The sequence below is a fragment of the Pseudopodoces humilis genome, chromosome 8 (assembly GCF_049639895.1).
Source record: "Pseudopodoces humilis isolate 2021_Gansu_Grassland_sample_001 chromosome 8, ASM4963989v1, whole genome shotgun sequence".
Lineage (NCBI taxonomy): Eukaryota > Metazoa > Chordata > Aves > Passeriformes > Paridae > Pseudopodoces > Pseudopodoces humilis.
In genome coordinates this window covers 35,917,716-35,941,390 of record NC_142207.1, presented here as the reverse complement: position 1 = coordinate 35,941,390, position 23,675 = coordinate 35,917,716, and the positions used below count along the sequence as shown (strand labels likewise).

Genomic DNA, 23,675 nt, shown 5'->3' with positions numbered 1-23,675 from the left:
ATGGATGAGAGACAAGAGCAGGAGCCTGCCCGTGGCCGCTTCCGCAAAATGCTGAAGGTACCTGCAGCCATCCCCACCTGGGCTGGGCCTGCTGGCACTGCTCAGCCCAGCTCTGCACATGGAGCACTCCTTGGAACATGCCTCTCTTCCCTGTCCTTTGTTCATTCCACACAGAGGTTCCGCCAGTTCCTGCCAATTCGGCATAGAAAGATCAGCCCCATAGGAACTGAGGGCACAGCTGAGCCTGACTCCAGGCTGACCGAGCTCCAGGCAGAGCCTGATGTCAGCCCAGATTCAGCTGCGCCCTCAGAAGACTCTGACGCTGTGGTGAGTGATGACAGGGCAAACTCTGATGTGGCACTGATTGAGGACATGGCCATTCCAAACACCAGAGAGACTCAGGGCATCACAAATACTGACACTATGCCCCCTCCCACCATGAGTCATGCACCTGATATGAATGTTTTTGAAAGGGGGGTGTTCCTTCTGACCAGCAGGCAGCCAGCCAGGGGCCAGAACTGGAGGTCTCCCATGATCGTGTGCCCCTTCAAGCCACATCCACAGGGCCCCCTCAGCTTTTGAGGCCAGCACAGTGTGGCAGGAAGGGAAGCACTTCTTGGGAAAAGCTGGGGAAGTTGCTGCCTTGGACAGTGCTCCAACTCTTCCCTATTCCTACTCTAGGTGCCAGCTATTGTACGGAGCATCCACCAGCGTCTAATGTGCTCCGTTACGGTGGATGCCAGGCTGGCCACTAACGTGAGGCTGGCTGAAGAACACCCGGACGATGTGGTGCTGACCCTCCTGCGCTGTGCCCCATCGTGTGACAGGTATGGGGCCCACGTGCCTTGAGAGCTCAGGGCTCACCAACCTTTGCCCTGCACAGCCTGTCCAATGGGCTCTGCCCAACAGGCAGAGAGGTCCAGGAGCCTCGGGCCCCTCTGTTTCCTGAGACTGCTGCCAATGCTCCCTCCCTGCCCCTCAGGGCACTTGGGCTTTGTCACCTGGGACCCCACAGCTACACAGGGCATAGCTCTGTAACTGAGACACCCCTGACACAGAGCTCTGATCCCACAGAGCTGCTGCCATGATGTGGCAAGCCATAGCCTCATCAGGACCAGCAATGGAGAAGGTGCTGCCAACTCTGCTCCATGTGATGGAGAACTGGCCACTTTGCAGCACCTGCACCTCTGATGGGGACAACAAGGACGTTTTTGCTCTGGCTGTGAGTTTCTGGAACTGGCCGTGCCTGTCCCCTAGGTTGCTTCTCCAGCAGCTCTTCATCCTCTCCTTGCCTCAGGCTGGGCTGAAACCTGGGCTAGGGGCAGGCTCAGGGGGCACCGGGCCCACTGTTCCCCCTGCATCTCCCCTCGGGCCCTGCCCCATCGGCGCCTCGGCACTGAGCGCTGTCTTGGTGTGCTTCCTTTGCAGGCAACTCTGGTGCTCTGGGTGATTATGCAAGTGCCTCAGAGCCATGAGGCCATGATGCATTATTCCGACTCTCTCTTTGCGGCTCTACTGTTGTTGCACATTTTCACCACCACACAGCTGATGCCAGCAGAGGTTGATAACTTCTGGAGAGCATGCCAGGAGGAACACCGCCTTCCCAGAAAACCCAACAGGTGCCAGTCCTCCTGTCCTTCCCATGCCCTTGTGGCTGACACCAGTGCACCCAGTGTGACCTGGGCTTTGCTCTGCACACAGGTTTGCAGTGCAGGCCATGAAGGCTCTGCTCTGCTTTCTGCACTATGACAACGAGTTGATGGCCATGGAGCGCAAGTGTGGCTGGGAAACGCTGCTCCATGCTGACATCCAGCACTATGCCGTGGGTCTGTTGGCCAGGTGAGACCCCTTCTCACCACTGCCTCTGAAATGTGTGCCCTGTGCCCAGGTTGCCCTACCACAGTCCCTGTGGTCATGGCCAGAGGGCTTTGCCATTGAGGGATGGCTGAGCAGACTGGAGAAGTCTGAGAGGAGGGTGCCCAGAAGGAGCCCCATGGTCCCAAAGCACCCATGGTCCCCCCAGGGATGCTGGGGAAAGGCCAGATCTCCGTGAGTCATCCCTGGGAGAGGTTTGGCCTCCCCCCACCCCCCACCTCAGTGTCTTGGTGCCATTTCCCCCCTTCCAGGGTGATGCGCCATGACTTGACGCCCTTGTGTTACCATGTGGCACACCAATTTGTCCGGAGGCTCATCAGGGAGGAGGTACCCTGGGATCTGTCCTCCCTGGCATTCCTTGTTGAAGTGAGCCCCATGGCCAGCACTACCTCGCTGAGCTGCCTGCCAGCCCTGTCCCCTTGCATAGCCACAGCTGCCTGGGACGGTGCCCGCGCCCTGTGCTGCTGCCTGGGCCCAGCCCTGCGCAATTCCAGGCTCCTGCCGGCCGGCTCCCCTGTCACTGCCCTGTGCCTTTCAGGTCCTGGATTGCCTGAACTTGAGTGACTGTGGGTACTGTGTCCTTGAGATCGTGTCAATGCACCTTCAGAGCGAGTGCAGGCAGAGGCGTCGCCTGGCGCTCAGAGGCCTCGTGGTGCTCAGCAAGGAACCCTCGATGGTGAGAACGGGGCAGCAGCTGAAGCTGTGCTGGGCAAAGCAGCCCCTTGGGCTGGCTGGGCTTCAGGAGCTGAGGCAGCTGCTCCCAGCTCTCCTGCCTCACCTGCCTGAGTGCTTTGGGACAGGCCTTTGGCCTCTGGGCCCAGCAGCAGCAGGGTGGGGTTGCAGTGCCAGGGTGGTCTTGGCGCTGCAGCCGTTCAGGGCTTCCCAGCACAGCCTTGTGTTCCAAACAGGCCAGACCTATACGCAGCCTGTGTCGAAGCTTCCTGCAGCTGCTGAGTGACGCAGACGGAGAAGTGGTCAGCATGTCTCTGTCTGTGTTCACGAATATACTCAAGAGAAAAAGTCTTCGTTTATCAAGGACTACTGCCCCCAAGCTTGCTGAGCCACTTGTGCTCCTCTTTGACCATGTAAGGCTCTGTGCCCCGGCCACGGGTACTGGCTACTGCCCACACAAACTTTGGGCCTGTGGATTTTCAGGCCTTTGCCCAGGTGGGCTGGAGAAGTTGGCGCTGAGATCTTTTCCTCCTTCTTTCCTCCAGGATAAAAGCCACGTGCAGGTGCTCTCCATTCACCTCTTCCGCAACACGATGAACCGGGTAGTGGAAGAGGGAAAAAAGGCAATGGAGAGGATTGTGAAGCAGAGCCTGCTCCCGCTCATTTTGCACTGCCACAATGAGAACCAGCGCGTGGCAGATGTGAGGTTTTGTGTGATGCTGGTGGATCTCTGGGAGGGGACTTGGCTGCTTCCTGCCCTGCTGCCTCCCAGGCTGCGGCCTCCTCCTGGCCTTGGCACAGGGATGCAACTCTTGTGCCCTGGGCAGCAAAGGCATCTCTGCATCTCTCCAGGCCTCCCGGGAAACCTTGCACTGTGCTGCCACGTTCTTGAAGAACACAGAGCTCCTGTGGGTGCTGCCAACAGAGGATCTGTCGAAGATCACCGAATGCGTGGTAAAGGACGGCCTGGAAACCCCAGCCTCAGCCTGGAGAAGCTCCCTGTGCCCAGGGCTCAGTGTGTGGGGCTGGCAGCTGTGGCCCAGTGCTGCACCCAGGGGAGCCAGCCTGCACCCCACACACTGCTCCCTTCCCTGGGACACACGGGTTCCTGTTCAGGCTCCTGTGGCCCTGAGCCGGCTGCCGATGGAGACGCAGCCCAGTGGGGCTGCTACCCGGTGCCTCAGGGCTGGGCGGGCACGGGAGGCCGGGGCTGGCCGCAGGCAGCGCCCGGCCGAGGGGCAGAGCCCGCGCCAACCCTTCCCTCCTGCCGCTCTCTGCAGCTGGCACAGGATGAGAGCCGAGCAGCCGAGCACCTGCGCCGGGCACTGCCTTATCTGGACAGCCCACAGGAGTCCCTGCGAGAGGCAGCCGTCAGCTTCATCGGTGAGCCACGAGCCCGAACTCCCTCCCCGCCCTGCCGCAGCTCGGCCCTAGCCCCGGCTGCTGCTGTCCCGGCAGTGGCACCCGGGCCCGGCGCCCTGGAGCCCCGGCTGCCCTATGGGCTGCTGCCGGCCTCTGGCAGCCGTGCCCTTGGGCTGAGTCAGGATGCGGCAAGGGCTGGGGCTGAGCCCTGCCGGGGCAGGAGGGCGTGTGGCCCCAGGGCTGGCAGCGCCGCTGGCAGGGAGCTGTGCCGCCGGGGCCCTGACAGGCTCTGTGTTCCCAGGGACGGTCGGGATGTTCATGCACAAGGGCGCACAAGGAAGAGCTGCAGACCCTCAGTGAGGGTGAGTGAGAGCAGCGGGCTGGCACTGGGGGCTGGCAGGGAGCACTTGCAATGCCTGGGCAGGAAGCTGCAATCCCTGGCCCAGCTGCAGAGTGCTTCGTTCCCTGTCTGGGTGAAGATGGTGTGGGCAGAGAGCAGAGAGATTTCAGGGACATGGGTGGGAGTTGTGGCCAGCAACTTCTGGCTGATCCTGTTGTCTGGTCCTCTCTTGTGGCCATTGCAAGAGCCAGGTGGAATGTCCTTGGCAGGAATGTCTCCTAGGAACCCTGCAGATGCATGCCCTGACTGTGCCTCTCGTTCTCCCCTCTTCCAGCCACTGAAGCCCCGACAAAGACACCTCTCCATCCCACAGCAACCTGAATATCCAAGCTCAGTTTGCCAGTGAACGAGTGTCCCAAGAACAGCAGCAGGAGACACTGAAGAGGACACCACCTCCCAGTGCTACTGGAGATCCAGGCACAGCTGGCAACTGGCACAGCTGAGCCTGTGGGATTCTCCCGGGGCTTCAGCCCTCTCCCAGCCTGTAGATAACTCCCTCCAGCTTTCAGACTGTGCCCATCCCCTTTTTCCCTCTATTCTTCCTCCCTTTTGACAGCTCCTTACCTCCAGCCCTCAGTCCATGCCCATCCCCTTCTTTCCCTTTCCAGTTCATCCCTTTGCTTCACCTTGCATTAATAAACAGTTTGCCTTTTTCACTTAACCTGCATCTGTCTGAAGGGTCACAAATCCAGAGCTCTGTGACACACAGGCCCCTCCTGCCGTTCTCTCCTGCACCGTGTTTTGTGCAGAGACGCAGAGGAAGGAGCGCAGATCAGGCTGGAAAGGTCCCTGTGCTGAAGGCCCGGTTCCACAGCATTGTGGAGTTCAAGGTGTTACTGAAGGCCAGTAGTGGGACAAGGAGCCTGTGTGTGTCAGGGACCAAAGTTGTGTCTAAGGCCCTGCCGTATTTGGTCCTCTGTTGTGCACATCAACAGGATGGCGAAGAACAGACTTTGAAGGAAACCTTATGGGTTAACTGCTGGGAATTTGACCCTGAAGAGGAACAATGGATGGATCAATTGATGGGCAGTTAACCTGTGAAAGAGGAACAGTAACAATGAGGCTGTTATTGGCATGGTGACCTTACCTCATGTACAGGCCAAGGGGGAGATGACATGGTAACTGGGAAAATTCCACTCCAGGGGAGAAGATAGGAGGCTTGGTTCTGCAGTGGAGAGGCAAGAAGGACAAAATGCACGCCTTTTTGATGGAGGGCATGCCCTGAAGGTGCATGGCCTGCCTGCCCCTCCCATTGGAGCACCATGCTCCATCTCCTGCCTCTGCTCAGTGGCTTTTCACCAACCCAGGGGTTATCAGGTATTATTTGCAACAGCAACTAATAAAATAAGAGTTGCTTTGCAATTTTGTGCACGGGCATCTTCCAGCACCCATGATGTTCTTGGCAATGAGGATGGGATGCCCAGAGCTCAAAAACCCATGGTGTTTTGAGCAGGTGTGAGTGCAAAATGGACGCATGCTTGAGTGTGGGTAAGAGAACAGGGACAGGGTTTGGGCAGTGGAGCGTATGGTTGTGTAATATATGTTGGTATAATTTGTGCTGTATTGTACACATATAAAATTGAATATAAAAGCATGTTTTATGTAAAATAAAAAACACAAGCAACTTAAGATTGCAAAAGCAGCTGCTGGAAAAGCAGGAATTTGCAAGAGAATGACCCAGCAATTAAGAGAACACTGAGAAGAGCTGGGTCTACCCAAGCAAGATAAGTGCTCTAACGACCCGGTGATTAATGCCTGATACCGACCTGATGTGATTCTCCAGGACCATACATCTCAATGTCGGTTTCCCAAAAAAAACTACACAGACTAAAAAGAAAACTCACCACGTTTCTACATCTCAAAGCCTGCTTCCTGAAAAACCACTCAAACTTCATCTTCTTCTCAGAAAACTCATCAGCAGTGCAGCAGGAGAAATATGAATATGTAACAACACAAGAAAAAGAAAGAAACTGAAACTGCATAGCCTCAAGCTGAAAAAACTGTATAAAACACAGCTCACCCAAAGACAAGTTGTGAACTTGGGGGAATCAGTGTGGCAGAGGCTGATTCAGAGTTCACCCAGCACTGATCCAGGGCTTGATGCTGACAGTGATTGTGGCTGTTTCCATAATTCAATTTCACAAATTTTTCCATAAAATCCTTATTGATAAAATGAGCCTGAATTTCATTTTTAACTTTCTGAAATGGGAGAGGCTGGAAACCAGGAGAGGCTTGAGTGGCTGAGCCAGTAGTGTGTATAGCTTGAGACATAAATTGCGTGTGTGTGAGTGCCCTGAAAGGCCAGAGGAAGTGCGTGTTGGAGACGTGCTATCAGCACAGGGCGTGTGGGGAATCCCAATCTGTGGTTTCGCTCTGGGCGACTGCAAGCAGCTAGAAAAGGACAAAGTGATTGGGGTGTGTGTTTGATTGTATGAAACCCCTTTAATAAAATCTCCCCTTCTCCCTCTGGTTGGGTTGTGATAAGCATTTTTTAGGAGACACCACTATCTAGTGACAGGAGTTACAACTGCTGACTTTTACCATTTCTTGATTAAGCTTACATGCCTAGGAATCAGGGGCACTGGAGAGCCAGGGAGAAAGAATTTCTCTGTTTAAAGAAAGGTTGTGATTATAACCCTTGGATTGTGTTTCGTTGTGTAGTCTGTCAAGAGCCTTGGCTCCAACGAGTATTTAGGTGGAGGATCCTCAAGTGGGGACTCTGTTTCCTTTGTAGCACAAAAGAGAATAAAGCCACCCAGACAGTGATAAAAATCTTGCTAGGAACTGGTAAAGTAACCCATGGCAGCAGTGAGATATTTGAGTTATTAGAGCATGGTGTTTCAGGGACCCTAAAGAAACCAATTGACATTCTTAGGGCTGAGTGTGCCCAAGATAATTGGGTACCTGAATATTACGAAGTGAAACTCCAAAGTTGGGATAAAGAAACATTGTGAGAAAAAGAACTTCCAGGATGGGAGCAAGTGAGAGCAAAGAAATTCCTAGGAGTAGTCCTTTGGGATGGATTTTAACACATTGGAAAGAACTAGTGGGATATGGTGGTGCAGAAAGCAAGAGGGAGCTTGTTAAGGTCTGTACACAATGGTGGCCACTATATAGGCTGGATGGGGGTGTGAGGTGGCCAGTAAATGGTATGCTGGACTATGAAACCTTATTGCAGTTAATGCTTTTCCTCCAGCATGAACACAAGTGGCTGGAAGTGACTTCTGCTGATATGTTTTTTACCCTCTGTGGCCACCCCGAGTGGCAGAGAGATTGTGGGATTAGACCACCGTCTGATCCCTTGGTATTGGCCCTGGAGAAAGGTAACAAAGCTCAAGAGGGAAAGCCTAAATGGTGTTGTAGAACATGCTCAATTAATCAAAGATGCACTCACCCTGATAAACGATACCAAACAGAGGTTTTGGAATGGGAAACAGCAAACTTCCTAAGACCACCTCTTAGAATGTTAGAGAGAGGGGGGAGGTGGAAGAGGAAGCAGGCTCAGAATCACCATTGATGAGTGGTGACAGTGAGGATGAGGAGCCTAGGCCTTCCTCATCAAGTACCAAGACTTCTAAGTCTCCCCCACCAAGCCCTGTAGCATCCAGGACCCAAAAGCAGGCTAAAGAGATTATACAAGCACCTCTGAGAGAAGCAATGACCCCTGAGGGAACGACAAGATTAGTCAATTAGTCCATTAGTCTGTTTCTACAATGGATTTGGAGGTTTGGGAAAAGATTGCTGAGAGTTATCGGAGTGATCCAGTAGGTGTTGCTAAGAAACTGAGGTTCATGGTTAAGCAGCTTTCAGCAGATTGGGCAGATTTACAGCTCCTGCTTGATGCCCTGACAGAGACAGAAAACCTATTAATATTAAAGGTAGCTAAAGACGTAGCTGAGGATGATTGTAGGACAACACAGGAGGATGTTAAGGATGTATTTCCCCTTCAAGATGCTGGCTGGAATCCCAATGAACAAGGGGGACTAAGACCGTTACAAGGATATCAGGAATTAACAGTAAAAGGGCTGGAAAGAGCAATTCCCAGAACTATAAATTAATCAGCTCTATATGCTATTAAACAAGGTCCTTCTCAAAGACCTTCTGAATTTTTAGATCAACTGCGCGATGCAATGCGGAAACATACCAGCCTGGACCCAGGATGGAGTGAAGGAATGCAGTAGCTAATAAATTTGTTTTTACGACAATCCACAGAAGATATCAGGAGGAAGCTCCAGAAGATCTGAGGCCCAGAGAGCCGGAATCTGGAAACCCTGGTGGATGAAGCCAGGAGGGTCTTTAGCAATTGAGAAGAAGGATATAAACAGGGGATGAGAAAATTGGTGGCAGTAGTGAAGGAGGGGGAGAAAGAAAAACGTAAGCGAGGTCCACCAAAACGAGGACCACCCCAACTGGGAAGGGATCAATGTGCATTTTGCAAGAAATCTGGACAACGGAAAAATCAGTGCCCAGAAGTAAGAAAAAGTGATGAGCTGGGAAAAGATGATCGGAAAGTAAAGGGGGAGGTTGCTCATGTAAAAGAAGAAGACTTGAAGAGGACCAGAGAGCCCTACCCTAGGGGACCCTCTGGTTATAGCTCCCAATCTAGGGAATAAAGAAGTGGATTTTCTAAGAGATACAGGAGCAACATTTTCAGTGTTGAATAAGGCTCTAATACCTGTGATAGTAAAAGGTTTTAAAATCTTAGAAAATTCAGGGACTTGGAAAGAAAGTTAGGCTTGGCAAGCCCCGGGAAAAGTAGGTCCTGGGAAATGTTAGGCCTTGTGCTTGCTAAAGATCATGTCAAACTGCACCAGTGTAATCAATATATGATAAATGATACAATTGTTAGATGTGATTAGATATAATTATTGTTTAAAGAACATGAGGAACAATGTTAGGGGGCTGGGCACGATCACGAGTAATCCTTGCTTGGGTAAAAACAATGTATACAATAGAACAATGGAAGTTGAATAATTAATATGTAAGTTATATAATGATAGAGTATAAAACATGTTAATTTCAAAACCAAGATGGGTCAGATTTGGGTATGTGTACCCCTGGCACCCAGAGCTCTTCAATAAAGCACCTTCAGATAATCATTCCGTGATTATGTGTTCCTGAACCCTAACACCTGTAACAAAAGATTATGCGATGGTAAGGGGGACAACTGGCCAACCTGAAAAAGCATATTTTTGTAAACCTTTGAAGTATAAATTGGGAAAACAATGGGGAATTCATCAGTTTTTATATATGCCAAATGCTCCATCTACCCTCTTAGGCCGAGATTTGTTGAAGGAGTTGGAAGCAAGAATAGTTTTTCAAAATGAAGAAATTAGCTTGGAGGTAAAAGACCAACAGTATGTGGGATTGTTAAGTTTAATGCTAATAACCAAAGGAATTAAAGGAGATAATGAAGAGGAAAATTTTAGAAAAATAATGGATGAAGTATTTCCTGGGGTATGGGCTTCTAATGTACCAGGAAGAGCAAAGAACGCACCACCGGTCCAAATTAAGTTGAAAGAGAAAATATATCCGGTGAGGGTCAAGCAATATCCCCTGAGGATGGAGGATAAAGAAGGAATTAGCCCAATTATTGAAACCTTTTTACAAATAGGGCTATTGAAGGAGTGTCAATCTGATTTTAACACTCCTGTTCTGCCAGTGAAGAAGAAGCCAGATGGGTCGTACAGGTTAGTACAAGATTGGAGGGCTGTTAACAAGATAACGGAGGATCTGTATCCCGTGGTTGCCAATCCCTATACCTTGTTAACCCATTTCACATCTGAATTATCCTGGTTTATGATTTACATTTAAAGGATGCATTCTTTTGCCTCCCTCTCCATGAAGCCAGCCAGAAAAAATTTGCATTTGAATGAGAAAGCCCCAAGACTGGGTGAAAAACTCAGCTCACACAGACAATGCTGCCACAAGGGTACAAGAATTCCCCTACTATTTTTGGAGATTGGCTCGTGAATGGGAACCCCTGTCGGGAGAAGGACACCTACTCCAGGACGTGAATGATCTCTTAATAGCCACCAGGAGCCAAGAGGCATGTGTAGACTGGACGGTAAGCCTTCTGAATTTCTTGGTCCTGCATGGGTATGGAGTATCCCAGAAGAAAGCCCAAATGGTAAAACAAACAGTTATTTATCTCGGATATGAAGTGAGTGCTGGACAAAGACCTTTGGGGCAAGATGGTAAAGAAGCAATATGCCAAACCCTGAAGCCCCAGATGGTGAAGGAATTGAGAACCTTTTCAGGTATGACAGGGTGGTGCAGGCTGTGGATTTAGAACTATGGGTTGCTTGTTAAGCCTCTGTATGCTTTGATTACGGAGGGGGTCAAGGATCTTCAATGGACTAAAGAAACAATGCGAGCCTTTGATGAGCTGAAAAAGGCCCTCGAGTCAGCTCCGGCCCTGGGACTTCCAGAAGTGAGTAAACCATTCCTTCTCTTTTCTCACAAAAAACAAGAGATGGCCCTGGGAGTACTGGCACGGAGCCTAGGCCCATGTCGGAGAGCAGTCGCCTACCTCTCCAAGCAGCTGGCCACGGCAGCCAAAGGGTGGCTGGGATGCCTCAGAGCCGTCGCAGCAGTGGCAGTCAATCTTCAAGAGGCACGCAAGTTCACCCTGGGCCAGAAGATGACTGTGCCAGTGTCCCACACAGTATCTGCAGTACTGGAGGCAAAAGGGGGACATTGGCTTTCCCTACAGGGGTTCCTGAAATATCAAGCCATATTGGTAGAACAGGATGATGTTGAGATTGTGGTAAGTAACACTGTGAACCCAGCTTCATTCCTCAGTGGGAGCATGGGAGAACCGGTGATCCATGACTGCCTGGAGACCATCGAAGCCACCTACTCCAGTCTCCCTGAGCTGAGGGATACTCCGCTTGAAAATGCTGAGACCTGGTTCACTGATGGAAGCAGTTACATAATCAGTGGAAAGAGGCACGCTGGGCATGCAGTTACCACAAGCCGAGAGGGAATAGAGTCTGGATCATTCCCATCTGTCTTGGTTCTAGAAGACAGGTGTCTGCTAGGGAGAGTAGGAGCCTCCCTTGGGATGAAAGAATGTAGACCCCCTCCCTCCGAATTATTATAAATTTGAAATCAAGGGGCTTTCAGGCAGAGATCTGGGGATAGGAATAACAGTTCTTTACTAGTATAACCAGGCAAACAAACAAACAATAACTACAGCAGTCAGTCCCGGTGCTCCTGCAGGGCTCCGAGGAACAGTCGGCTGGAAACAGCAGGGACGAGCTGAGATCCTGGGCCGGTGGATGAGGTGTATCAGCAGCTCCGCGGCGGTGGCTGGCACACGTCCCGGCAGGGCAGGGGGTGCGAGGCCACCAGCCAAGAGGGGAGAAGGAGAAGAAGCAACTGCTCCGTCTGGGTGATGGCGAAATTCCCTTCTCTGCACCGCAGCAGCTCTGCGCCCCAGCCCACGAACGTCCTTCCCCGAAGCCGAAGAAAAAGCCAGCTAAAAACTGTCCCCACCCTCCTTTTCTGCCCCCTTCCCCCCCCGCCCCGGGCCCGGCTATTCTTTGTCCGTTGTCAATCACCCCTAAGTACCGGTAGTTAGGTTGCCCCAGCACATAATGGGTAAAAATTCCCCTGGCAGGCCAGAACGACAAAACAAACAAAAACAAAAAAAAAAGGACACCTAACCCTCAACACTATCCACCCCGAATTTTTTCCCATACCAAAATGTTACATTAAATATTAAACCTTTAAATTATACACAAACACACACTACTTTAACTATATACATATGTACATGCAGATACAGATACAAGCACAGTGTCATGGGTAGTTCACCCTAAAACCAGGTCCCCTTGGGGTATGCACCGGGTCTCTCCATCTTTTTGCATCACCCACCAAGTGCAACCCGGTCCCTGAGCAAAGACAACCCCACGGATTGGACTGTCTTTGCTGGAGGCAGAATTAACCCAAACAGTTTTTCCCAGCATACCCCTCATATGTACCACTGGAACCTTATCTCCATCTGTCGTTCTAAAGGGCTCAGATTGGGCAGGGCCTGCTCGGTTAGTGGAACCTCGGGTGTTCACCAACCATGTGGCTTTTGCTAAATTAATCTCCCAGTTCTTGAAAGTTCCCCCACCCAGTGCCTTCAAGCTGGTTTTAAGCAAGCCATTGCACCGTTCAACTTTCCCTGCAGCAGGTGCATGGTAGGGGATATGGTACACCCACTCAATGCCATGTTCCCTAGCCCAGCTGTTTATAAGGTTATTCTTGAAATGAGTCCCATTGTCTGACTCAATCCTCTCAGGGGTACCATGCCTCCAAAGCATGTCCCAGGATGGTGTTCCGGGCAGTGGCATGAGGCACAGGGTAGGTTTCCAACCATCCAGTGGTGGCTTCTACCATTGTGAGCACGTAGCGCTTGCCTTGGCGGGTTTGGGGCAGTGTGATGTAGTCAATCTGCCAGGCTTCCCCATACCTATATTTGGACCACCGCCCACCGTACCAGAGGGGCTTCAACCGCTTGGCCTGCTTGATCGTGGCACACGTCTCACAGTCATGGATGACCTGAGAAATAGTGTCCATGGTTAAATCCACCCCTCGGTCTCGTGCCCACTTATAGGTGGCATCTCTACCCTGATGGCCTGAGGCATCATGAGCCCATCGAGCTAGGAACAACTCTCCCTTGTGTTGCCAATCTAAGTCTGTCTTTGACACCTCTATCTTTGCAGCCTGATCCACCTGCTCATTGTTTCAGTGCTCTTCATTGGCCCTACTCTTGGGGACATGGGCATCTACATGACGGACCCTCACAGACAGTTTCTCTACCCTGGTGGCGATGACTTTCCACTCATCAGCAGCCCAGATTGGCTTTCCTCTGCGTTGCCAGTTGGCCCTTTTCCACCTTTCCAGCCATCCCCACAGAGCATTGGCCACCATCCATGAATCAGTGTAGAGGTAGAGCTTTGGCCACTTCTCTCTTTCAGCAATGTCCAGGGCCAGTTGAACAGCTTTGAGTTCAGCAAGTTGGCTTGATCCACCTTCTCCTTCAGTGGCCTCTGCGACCTGTCGTGTGGGGCTCCATACGGCTGCTTTCCACTTCCGGTTCATCCCTACGATGCGACAGGAACCATCAGTGAACAGAGCGTAGCGTGTTTCTTCTGCTGGCAGTTGGTTGTACGGTGGAGCTTCTTCAGCCCGTGTCACTTGTACCTGCTCCTCTTCATCAGTGAGACCAAAGTTTTCACCTTCTGGCCAGTTTGTAATTATCTCCAAAATCCCAGGGCGATTTGGGTTTCCAATACGGGCGCGCTGCGTGATGAGGGCGATCCACTTGCTCCACGTAGCATCAGTGGCGTGGTGGGTAGCAGGAACCTTTCCTTTAAACATCCACCCCAGCACTGGTAGTCGGGGTGCCAGGAGGAGTTGTGCTTCAGTGCCAATCACTTCTGAGGCGGCTTAAACTCCTTCATAGGCAGCTAAGATTTCCTTCTCTGTGGGAGTGTAATTGGCTTCGGACCCTCTGTAGCTTTGGCTCCAGAATCCCAGTGGTCGGCCTCGAGTCTCCCCAGGCACTTTCTGCCAAAGGCTCCAGGACAAGCCATTGTTCCCAGCTGCAGAGTAGAGCACGTTCTTCACGTCTGGTCCTGTTCTGACTGGGCCAAGAGCTACTGCATGAGCGATCTCCTGTTTGATCTGAGCAAAGGCTTGTTGTTGTTCAGGGCCCCACTGGAAAGTGTTCGTTTTTCGGGTAACCAGGTAGAGAGGGCTCACGATCTGGCTGTACTCAGGAATGTGCATCCTCCAAAAACCTATGGCACCTAGGAAAGCTTGCGTTTCCTTCTTGCTGGTGGGTGGAGACATTGCAGTGATCTTATTGACGACCTCAGCGGGAATCTGACGCCGTCCATCTTGCCACTTTACTCCCAGGAACTGGATCTCTCGAGCAGGTCCTTTGACTTTGTTCTTCTTGATGGCAAAGCCGGCTTCTAGCAGAATCTGGATGATCTTTTCCCCTTTCTCAAATACTTCCACTGCTGTGTTCCCCCACACAATGATGTCATCAATGTACTGCAGATGTTCTGGAGCCTCACCCTTTTCCAGGGCAGCCTGGATCAGTCCATGGCAGATGGTGGGGCTGTGCTTCCACCCCTGGGGCAGTTGGTTCCAGGTGTACTGCACTCCCCTCCACGTGAAGGCAAACTGAGGCCTGCATTCTGCTGCCAGAGGAATGGAGAAAAATGCATTAGCAATGTCAATAGTGGCATACCACTTCGCTGCCTTGGACTCCAGCTCGTACTGAAGCTCCAGCATGTCCGGCACGGCAGCGCTCAGAGGTGGAGTCACTTCATTCAATGCACGATAGTCCACAGTCAATCTCCATTCTCTGTCAGACTTGCGCACAGGCCAGATGGGGCTGTTGAAGGGTGAGTGGGTTTTGCTGACCACCCCTTGGCTCTCCAGCTCTCGGATCATCTTGTGGCTGGGGATCACAGCATCTCGATTTGTCCTATACTGCCGGCGGTGCACTGTCGAGGTGGCAATTGGTACTCGCTGTTCTTCCACTTTCAGGAGTCCTACTGCAGATGGGTTCTCTGATAGTCCAGGCAAGGTGTTCAATTGCTTAATGTCCTCTGCCTCCACAGCAGCTATTCCAAAAGCCCACCTGAGTCCCTTTGGGTCTTTGTAATAGCCATTTCGAAGGAAGTCCATGCCCAGAATACACGGGGCCTCTGGGCCAGTCACAATGGGATGTTTCTGCCACTCCTGCCCAGTCAGGCTCACCTCGGCTTCCAACAGAGTCAACTGCTGCGATCCCCCTGTCACCCCAGCAATGGAAACAGGTTCTGCCCCCACATGTCCTGATGGCATTAGGGTACACTATGCACCAGTATCAACTAAAGCTTCGTATTTTTGTGGCTCTGATGTGCCAGGCCATCAGATCCACACCGTCCAAAAGACCCGGTTTTCCCATGCCTCTTCCTGGCTAGAGGCAGGGCCCCTCTAGCACTGGTCATCCTCTCCTCCCTGGGCATACATGCTAGAGGTTCCTTCAAGGGGATCATCCTCTTTTCTGTAATATCTGGCAGTTTGGTCACGGGAGGTTGAGGCTACCTTCACTTTAGTGGAACCTTTCTGGTTACTGGTTCCCTGCCTGAGTTGACGCACTCGTGCTGCCAGGGCAGAAGTGGGTTTCCCATCCCACTTTCCCATGTCTTCCCCATGGTCACGTAGAAAGAACCACAGCTCAGTTCGTGAGGTGTACCCTCTCTCTCTAGCTGGGGGACGCTGGGCTTGGAGTTTTGGGCTTGTGACCCGCACTGGTGCCATATGGGAACTGCTCTTCCTCATCTCTTCCCTCATTTCCCTCATCTCCTCTTTGAGTTCCTTAATCACAGCGGAAATCTTAGCCTGCTGCGGGCCATGGACCATACTGTCGTAATTTCTAAGCCTGGTGGCAACAGAACCCACCGTCTCTCGGCTGTTATCAGCGTTAATCAGTGCAATATAGGTGGTGTAGTCACGTGGCCCTAGATTTGCCAGACTCCACAACATCTGCCCAGTGCACCTGACTTTGTCGGGGTCATTATCATGCTGTCCACCCCTCACAAAAAGGACCTCTAATATCGCCACTTCTCTCAGTTGTTGGATCCCTTCCTCAATGGTTTTCCATTCCCTTCTATGATAGTGCTCTTCCATTCTCTCTCTGTGGACAAACCTCTCTCTTACACTCGTCAAAAGCCGCTCCCAGAGGGAAAGGGGCCCTTGCTCCCTGACGAATACCTGATTCACACCTGAGTCCTGGGTCAAGGGTCCCACATTCCTTGCCTCACCACCATCCAGCTGCACGCCTGTACCCATAAGGTCCCAGACCCAAAGTAACCAGGTTGTATAAGGCTCACGCCCCCGCCTCACAATGTCTTTTTGTAACTTACGGAGACTGTCATATGTTAGAGACTCAGTGATGATTTCAACTTCTGGCACCCCTGTGGGTTGTGAGGGCCCTCCTTTCTTATCCTTATCAACAGGGTGCTGTGATTTCATCTTAGACTTCCTGGTTTCCACAGGGGCAACAGCTGCTGGCTGTGACTGCCCTTGTGGTTCAGCTGGAACCTGGACGGTTGTAACGTCTGTGGGTTCCACTGCAGCACCATCAGACTCTCCCTCTTTGGGGCAGGGGGAGGGTTTCTCAGCAGCTGAGGAAATGCACTCCCTTAGCATCTCACGCATCTCCTTCACCAGAACCCCCACCCACTCTGGGTGGTTCATTTCTGAGGTGGGCTGTGGGGCAGGGGCAGGCTCTAGAGCAGCACCCCCTGTCTCCTGGGCTGTGCCAGGCTCTAGAGCAGCACCCCCTGTCTCTGGGGCTGTGCCAGGCTCTGGGGCACCACTCCCTGTCTCTTTCCCTTTGTCTCTGAAGGCTAAGTAGAACAGGCCTATCAGTACCGCCAGCCACTGTAAGATGTCATTAGCATTCAGAGAAGATTTTAACCCTTCGAAAACTGGCGGGGTAGGCCCAAGGAACTGGGTGAAAGGTTGGGAGAAAATTTCCACAGCTTTTTTCTCCCAGTAGGTACCATTATTATAGTAACCCAAAAACCATCCAGTTAGTGTGTGACAGCTCTGAATCCATGAGCCCGCCGTCCAGAGGACGTTAAACATCCATGAATTCCTCACCTTATCAACCCACAAAACAAGCTGGATAATAGCCACAGTAGCCTTAGTTATAGGACCCATATTTAAGTAAGGTACAGCAAATGGGAGAAATATAGCTGTGACCACATGCCCCCCGAACCTGGGTAAGCTCAACAACATGGTTCTACCTAACAAGGTTTCTAAATCCAGCACACAAAAGTTAGGTTATCTAAGAACTGTTATTCCTTTTTTGCCCTTTTCCTCTCAAGCCCCACGTTGGGCGCCAAAATCTGTCTTGGTTCTAGAAGACAGGTGTCTGCTAGGGAGAGTAGGAGCCTCCCTTGGGATGAAAGAATGTAGACCCCCTCCCTCCGAATTATTATAAATTTGAAATCAAGGGGCTTTCAGGCAGAGATCTGGGGATAGGAATAACAGTTCTTTACTAGTATAACCAGGCAAACAAACAAACAATAACTACAGCAATAACAAGAACACAGAACCAGGGACCCCGGGACAGCTTTCTCGGCTGAGATGGGATGGGGGAGAGGTTTTGTTTTTCACAAACCCGTCGGGCAGTCAGTCCCGGTGCTCCTGCAGGGCTCCGAGGAACAGTCGGCTGGAAACAGCAAGGACGAGCTGAGATCCTGGGCCGGTGGATGAGGTGTATCAGCAGCTCCGCGGCGGTGGCTGGCACACGTCCCGGCAGGGCAGGGGGTGTGAGGCCACCAGCCAAGAGGGGAGAAGGAGAAGAAGCAACTGCTCCGTCTGGGTGATGGCGAAAATCCCTTCTCTCCACCGCAGCAGCTCTGCGCCCCAGCCCACGAACGTCCTTCCCCGAAGCCGAAGAAAAGCCAGCTAAAAACTGTCCCCACCCTCCTTTTCTGCCCCCTTCCCCCCCCCCCTGGGCCCGGCTACTCTTTGTCCGTTGTCAATCACCCCTAAGTACCGGTAGTTAGGTTGCCCCAGCACATAATGGGTAAAAATTCCCCGGGCAGGCCAGAACGACAAAACAAACAAAAACAAAAAAAAAAGGACACCTAACCCTCAACACCATCAAACACCTCTGCACAGAAAGCTGAAATAATAGCTTTAGTCTGGGTCTTGGAGCTGGCAAAAGGAAAAGAAATTAACATTTACACGGATTCAAGGTACACATTTGGGGTAGTCCATGCACACGGAGCTGTTTGGAGAGAAAAAGGACTGTTGAACTCACAAGGGAAAAATATCAAACATGCACAAGAAATATGGAGACTGTTAGATGCAGTACAGCTACCTGAAAAGGTGGCCATCCTGCATATCAAAGCACACCAGGAAGTGAGCTCTGAATTGGAAGAAGGAAATGAGTGGCAGACAGAGAGGCAAAAGATGCAGACAAAGGTGAGGTACTTAAAGAAACAGATGAGGCAACATTAATACTGGATGGGAAAATTTCCATTGAAGGTAAGCCAGTGTATAATAAAAAAGTCAAAAAACTTATTAAAGCAGAGGGCACAAGTTACAATCAAGAGCGTTGGGTTATAACAACAGAAAGGAAACTTGTGGTACCTTCTTACCTGTTGTGGGCACTAGTACAGAAAGAACATGAGAAAACACACTGGGGAGTAGATGCCCCATATAATTATTTGAAAGAAAGAATTATAGCCAGAAAATTGCAAGGTATGGTGATACAAGTAACTCACCAATGTAGTCTTTGCCTCCAAACTAATCCTAAGAATATCCCAAAACCTAAAATTGGACAAATTGGAAAAGGTTGTGGACCTGGGCAGCAATGGCAAATTGACTTGACAGAACTGCCCAGGAAAGGGGGATATCGATACCTATTGGTGCTAACTGATACCTTTTCAGGGTGGCCAGAAACTTTCCCTGCTAGGACAGCTAAAGCTCAAGAGGTAACCAAAGCATTATTGCAAGAAGTAATATCACGTTTTGGAGCTCCAGCCACCATTTCCTCAGATAGAAGGCCCCACTTCATTTCAAAAATTGGACAACAAATCAGCCACCATTTGGGAATAGATTTGGAACTGCATACTCCGTATCATCCTCAATCAAGTGGCCAAGTAGAAAAAATGAACCATTTGATAAAGCAACAAATCGTGAGGTTGGGACAAGAAGCAAATTTAACCTGGCCTCAAGCTCTTCCACTGGCATTATTGAGAATCCAGACAAAACCAAAAGGCAAACTGAAACTAAGTCAGTTTGAAATATTGTATGGGAGGCCATATGCAGTCTAAGAGGGAACAACACCTACTCAAGTTGGGGAAGAAACCTTGTACAGCTACATGGTGGCCTTGAATAAACAACTTCAGGAAACTGGAAAGTGTGTGGCTGGAGCCCAGAAGAGGGAATTAGATGGGCCAGTGCATGATGTACAGCCTGGGGATTATGGGTATGTTAAGTCTTTTGCAGAAAAGACCCTAGAACGTCAGTGGGAAGGACCATTCCAGCTGCTCCTCACCACCTTCACTGCAATCAAGATCAAGGAACAGAAAGCCTGGATTCATCACTCCCGAGTGAAGAAAGCCCCCAAAGGAATCTGGAAAGTCACACTGTCCTGGCGTGACTTTATGATACTGGTATCTCCAATCGTCTGGTTTATGTTTTATATTAAGTTCTGCACCTTTAAGACTGGCTTTGAGAGAAAGAGAGGGGGAAGAAGAAGAATCGCTCAGTTTGTGTTAAAGAAAAACATCAGTCCCACACATCTCGCTCCTGGACTGTGGTGTCTGCAGCATGGACAGACAGCGGGACAGAGCTTCTCTCTGGCTTTTTAGTTAGCTTTAGCTAGCTGAGGCAGAGGAGTTCCCTGGACCTTTGTTTTTCTTCCTTTTCTTGGATCTGTGCAAACCTGCTCTGGACTGAACAGCCAGCCAAACCCCGGGAGCTCACACCTTTGGCCCACTGGGGCCTGGGCCTCGGCATTTTCCAGCGCCGAAAGGACTGATAAGGAACCTGAGTGAGCCGAGCTACACCACATGAAAAGGACTTTTCTTCCTAGACTTGCCATCCCATCGAACAGCAAGAGGTTTTATTATTTATAATAATATTATTCAATTTCTGTTAATCAGCTTTTTCCACTTCTCTCCAATAATTTTTTTTTTTTTTTTTTCCCGGACCAGTTGGTGGGGAGGGGGCATTTCCCTGGGGAAATCCCCATTTGGAGTTTTCCTCCCTAATTTGCCCTAAACTAGGACACACACCAGGTGAAGAAGAATTGAAGCTGAAACTCACTCAGAATCCTGAGTAAATGAACTCTTAGTCATTATGGACATATTGTAGAAAGTTGGGACTTCTGTAAATTTGGCCACAGCTACTATTGAACAGCACCACGTTCACCTATGATTATATGGTAAGTGTGGTGACAGCCTTTGTCCTGACCATGTCTGATGTGCCAGTGAGTTTAATCTATTCAGTAGTGGCCCTAGGAGGAAATCATGAGAAAGCAGTGTTATATCCTTCAGACCACAGAATGTGGGCACGAGAGGTTGAGGGAAAGGGGTGGACCATCGATTTGAAACCCTGTTCTCTGAGGAAACAATTAGGGTCCATATGTGAAGGAATTTTGGCAGATGATAAAGACACTTGCTTAGACACAGATCAGAGCACTTGTCACTTTGAAATGCATTCAGTGAACCAAACCACCTTGCTTGCATATGTAGGACAAGGCTGTGTCTGTCTCAGGACAGCATGTCCCACCATAATGGTAGACAATCAAATAGGGAATGAAACTTGGTTTAACTTGTGTGCTTGTAACTTTGTTGAAATTGAAGGCTGTGATTTTTCCTATCAAGCACCCGTCGTATCACAGCAATACATAAAGGCAAATTTGGCAACAGTGCAAGAAATATCACATGTGCCTATAGGAATGAATTTGGCCTTAGTCGCCCAATTGTTAAAACATCAAGAATTGAAAGAGATCCTAAAAGAAATTCAAGATGCAGGGAAAAAGACTTTGATTACTATACATCATGATACCGAGACAATCAAAAGAGTCTTTAAGTGATTTGCAGAACACTTGTCTCATCAGTGGTGGGATGTGCTTTTTGGATGGTCACCAACAGCAACTGCTATACTTCAAACCCTGATTCTCCCTATTGTTGTTTTGCTTATTTTAGTGGGCATTAGTTTGATTTTATCTAATGCAATGCTTGTTTGGAATCGGAAGATATTACAAAAAGTGACAGCTTTGACATGACTATCAACAGCGTATGGCTTATACTTGAAAGACGCTGGCCATACAGCCTTGATGGATGAAGAGTCAGTATACTGAGTAAAAGAATTTACTCATTTTAAAGAGGAAGTGGGGCATGAAGCATAAACTTTGAAGAATTTAAGATATTCAAAAAGCTAAAACCTTAATTGAAATTAATTTTCGTTAAATCTAATAAAAAGCTAATCAATGTTAAATTTAATAGAGAGGCACTACTAGAATGAGGAGGTAATCATTAGCCAATAACTAATTGTCTGTCAACCTTATGTTTGTTCAGCTGGGCTTGTAACGAGAAACGTAGAATCTTGTGAGGATCTTCAAGAACATAAGACAATCGCAAACTTGAAACTAACTGGGAACACAAAACTAGGAACATGGCCAGGGGCTCATTTGTCACTTTGGACTGAAAAGGTAGAAAGGTCACAATGAGGAAGAGCCATATCCCTTCCTCCCTTATGTGACCCCTCCCCATAACGAGACCACCGACTCATTTCAAGGAACAAACTGCCCACGCTTAATTGCTTTTTTTTCTAATTAGCATAAGAAGCGTAGAGTGGCTGGTAACTGAGTTATGAATAAGTATTTGTATTCAATACTTCTGTAAATAAAAAGCCTGTATTCACCTGCACTCAGGGCCGTGTGTATTAAGGGGTGACCCTGCCCATCGGCCCAGCACTGCCAATAAACACACACTCTGTAACCCTAATCGGTTAAAGAGTCTTTCTCCGCTATAGTTGGATACTGATACTAGATCATACACATATTTTAGTAAATCAACTCCAATTTGCCAAGTTGAACTGATTCCTTGCAAGAATGAACAACAGGACTTGATGGTAATGCATAAAGGATTCGATAGCATGTGCCAGAAAACTTCCATGACCATTCTAAGTCAGTGTCCAATTCAGGTTCCGTCTGGTAATCAACAAGTTACTAAAGGGACCTCGGATGCTGGGTTTGTTCTCTTTCCTGCAGGGGCCTAGCAGGACATTCCAAATGCTGCCTTTCTGCCCTAAAAGGAAAAAGAGGAGCTGTGGCTGCTAAATGCAAAAAGCAAGCAGGGAACACAGCCTGTGTGGAACTAGGTCACACAAGCTTCTCGCTCTGGCCTGAGGAAGCATGAGGAAGAATCCAAACAATCCTTGGAGAAAGACAACAATCTTTGCAGCTGTTGTTTAGGATCCTTGCTGTTTACTTGCAAGAAGTAGTCAAGGGGTGGTGTTACACATGTCCAGTGATAATGATGTGTAAGTTTAATGCCCAGTAAGGGTTTTACCACTCGGACATTCTCAAAGTTGTCTATAAATGAAGATCAAAAATAATAAATCTTGCTCTCTTGATCAACCCAGCCCGAGAGTCTGTGTCGTACATCTCGCCGTTCCTAATATAGTGTGACAATTCACAGCTGGGTTCAGGGCATACTCAGCTTGGCTCTTCCAAAATCCAAGGCCTTCAGGGTGCTCAGCAAGACCTTGAACTCCACAATGCTGTGGAACCGGGCCTTCAGCACAGGGACCTTTCCAGCCTGATCTGCACTCGTTCCTCTGCGTCTCTGCACAAAACACGGTGCAGGAGAGAATGGCAGGAGGGGCCTGTGTGTCACAGTCAACTCCACAGAGATGCAGTTTAAGTGAAAAAGTCAAACTGTTTATTGATGGGATGCGAAGCAAAGGGATGAGCTGAGGGGCAAAAAAGGGGATGGGCAAGGTCTGAGGGCGGGGGGATGGAGCTGTCAAAAGGGAGGGAGAGTGGAGGGAAAAAGAAGGGATGGAAAGTGTCTGAGGGCTGGAGGCATGGAGCTATCAAAAGGGAAGGAGAATGGAGGGAAAAAGAAGGGATGGAAAGTGTTTGAGGGCTGCAGGGAGGAAGGTATTCAAAAGGGAAGGAAACTGGAGGGAAAAAGAAGGGGTGGGCAGTTTCTGAGGGCTGCAGGGAGGGAGCTATCTACAGGAAGGGGGAGGGCTGAAGCCATGCGAGCTTCCCACAGGCTCAGCTGTGCCAGTTGTAAGCTGTGCCTGGAGCTCCAGCTGGTCTCTTCTGGTTTCAGCGTAGTCTTGTCTTCCATGGCATCTTATACAAAGACTGGTTCTCCTAAAGCAGCAGACGAGTGAACTTCTGCTGTTCTTTCAATAAATGTCTGCTGAAAAACTGTGCTCCTCTGAGAAGGGTTGTCATCTCTTCTCAGGGCTTGAAGTGCTGGAAGAGAGGGGGACAGAGCCATGATCAGACCCCAGATCTGTGGCAGTCCTAGGAGAAAGTCCTGCCAGAGCCATGCTAGCCTGCTCTTGCTGTGGCCACAAGAGTGAAGAGGCCAACAGGATCAGCTGCAAGGTCCTGGTCACCCCACCCAAATCCGCCCCCCACACCCCTGAAATCTATCTGTGATATTCCCACACCACCAAGGTGTCCACACAGGGAGAGAAGCCCTCTGAAGCTGGGGCACAGATTGCAGCTCCCTGCCTGGGCATTTCAGATCCCCCAGTGCCAACCCCTCACTGCCAGCCCTCACTCACCCTCGATGAAGGCCTGGAGCTCTTCCTC

General features: G+C 50.1%; 1 protein-coding gene across 1 annotated transcript; it reads left to right on the top strand.

Moving 5' to 3' along the window:
• On the top strand, positions 1-4,655 carry LOC148183894 (maestro heat-like repeat-containing protein family member 7). The gene is given in 13 exon segments (XM_088058975.1): positions 1-57; positions 175-477; positions 652-827; positions 1,075-1,222; positions 1,429-1,619; positions 1,702-1,839; positions 2,127-2,241; positions 2,414-2,551; positions 2,784-2,960; positions 3,093-3,248; positions 3,400-3,501; positions 3,828-4,097; positions 4,584-4,655. Coding segments are annotated over 13 exon segments (2,043 nt in total).
• Positions 4,656-23,675: the final 19,020 nt, after the last annotated feature.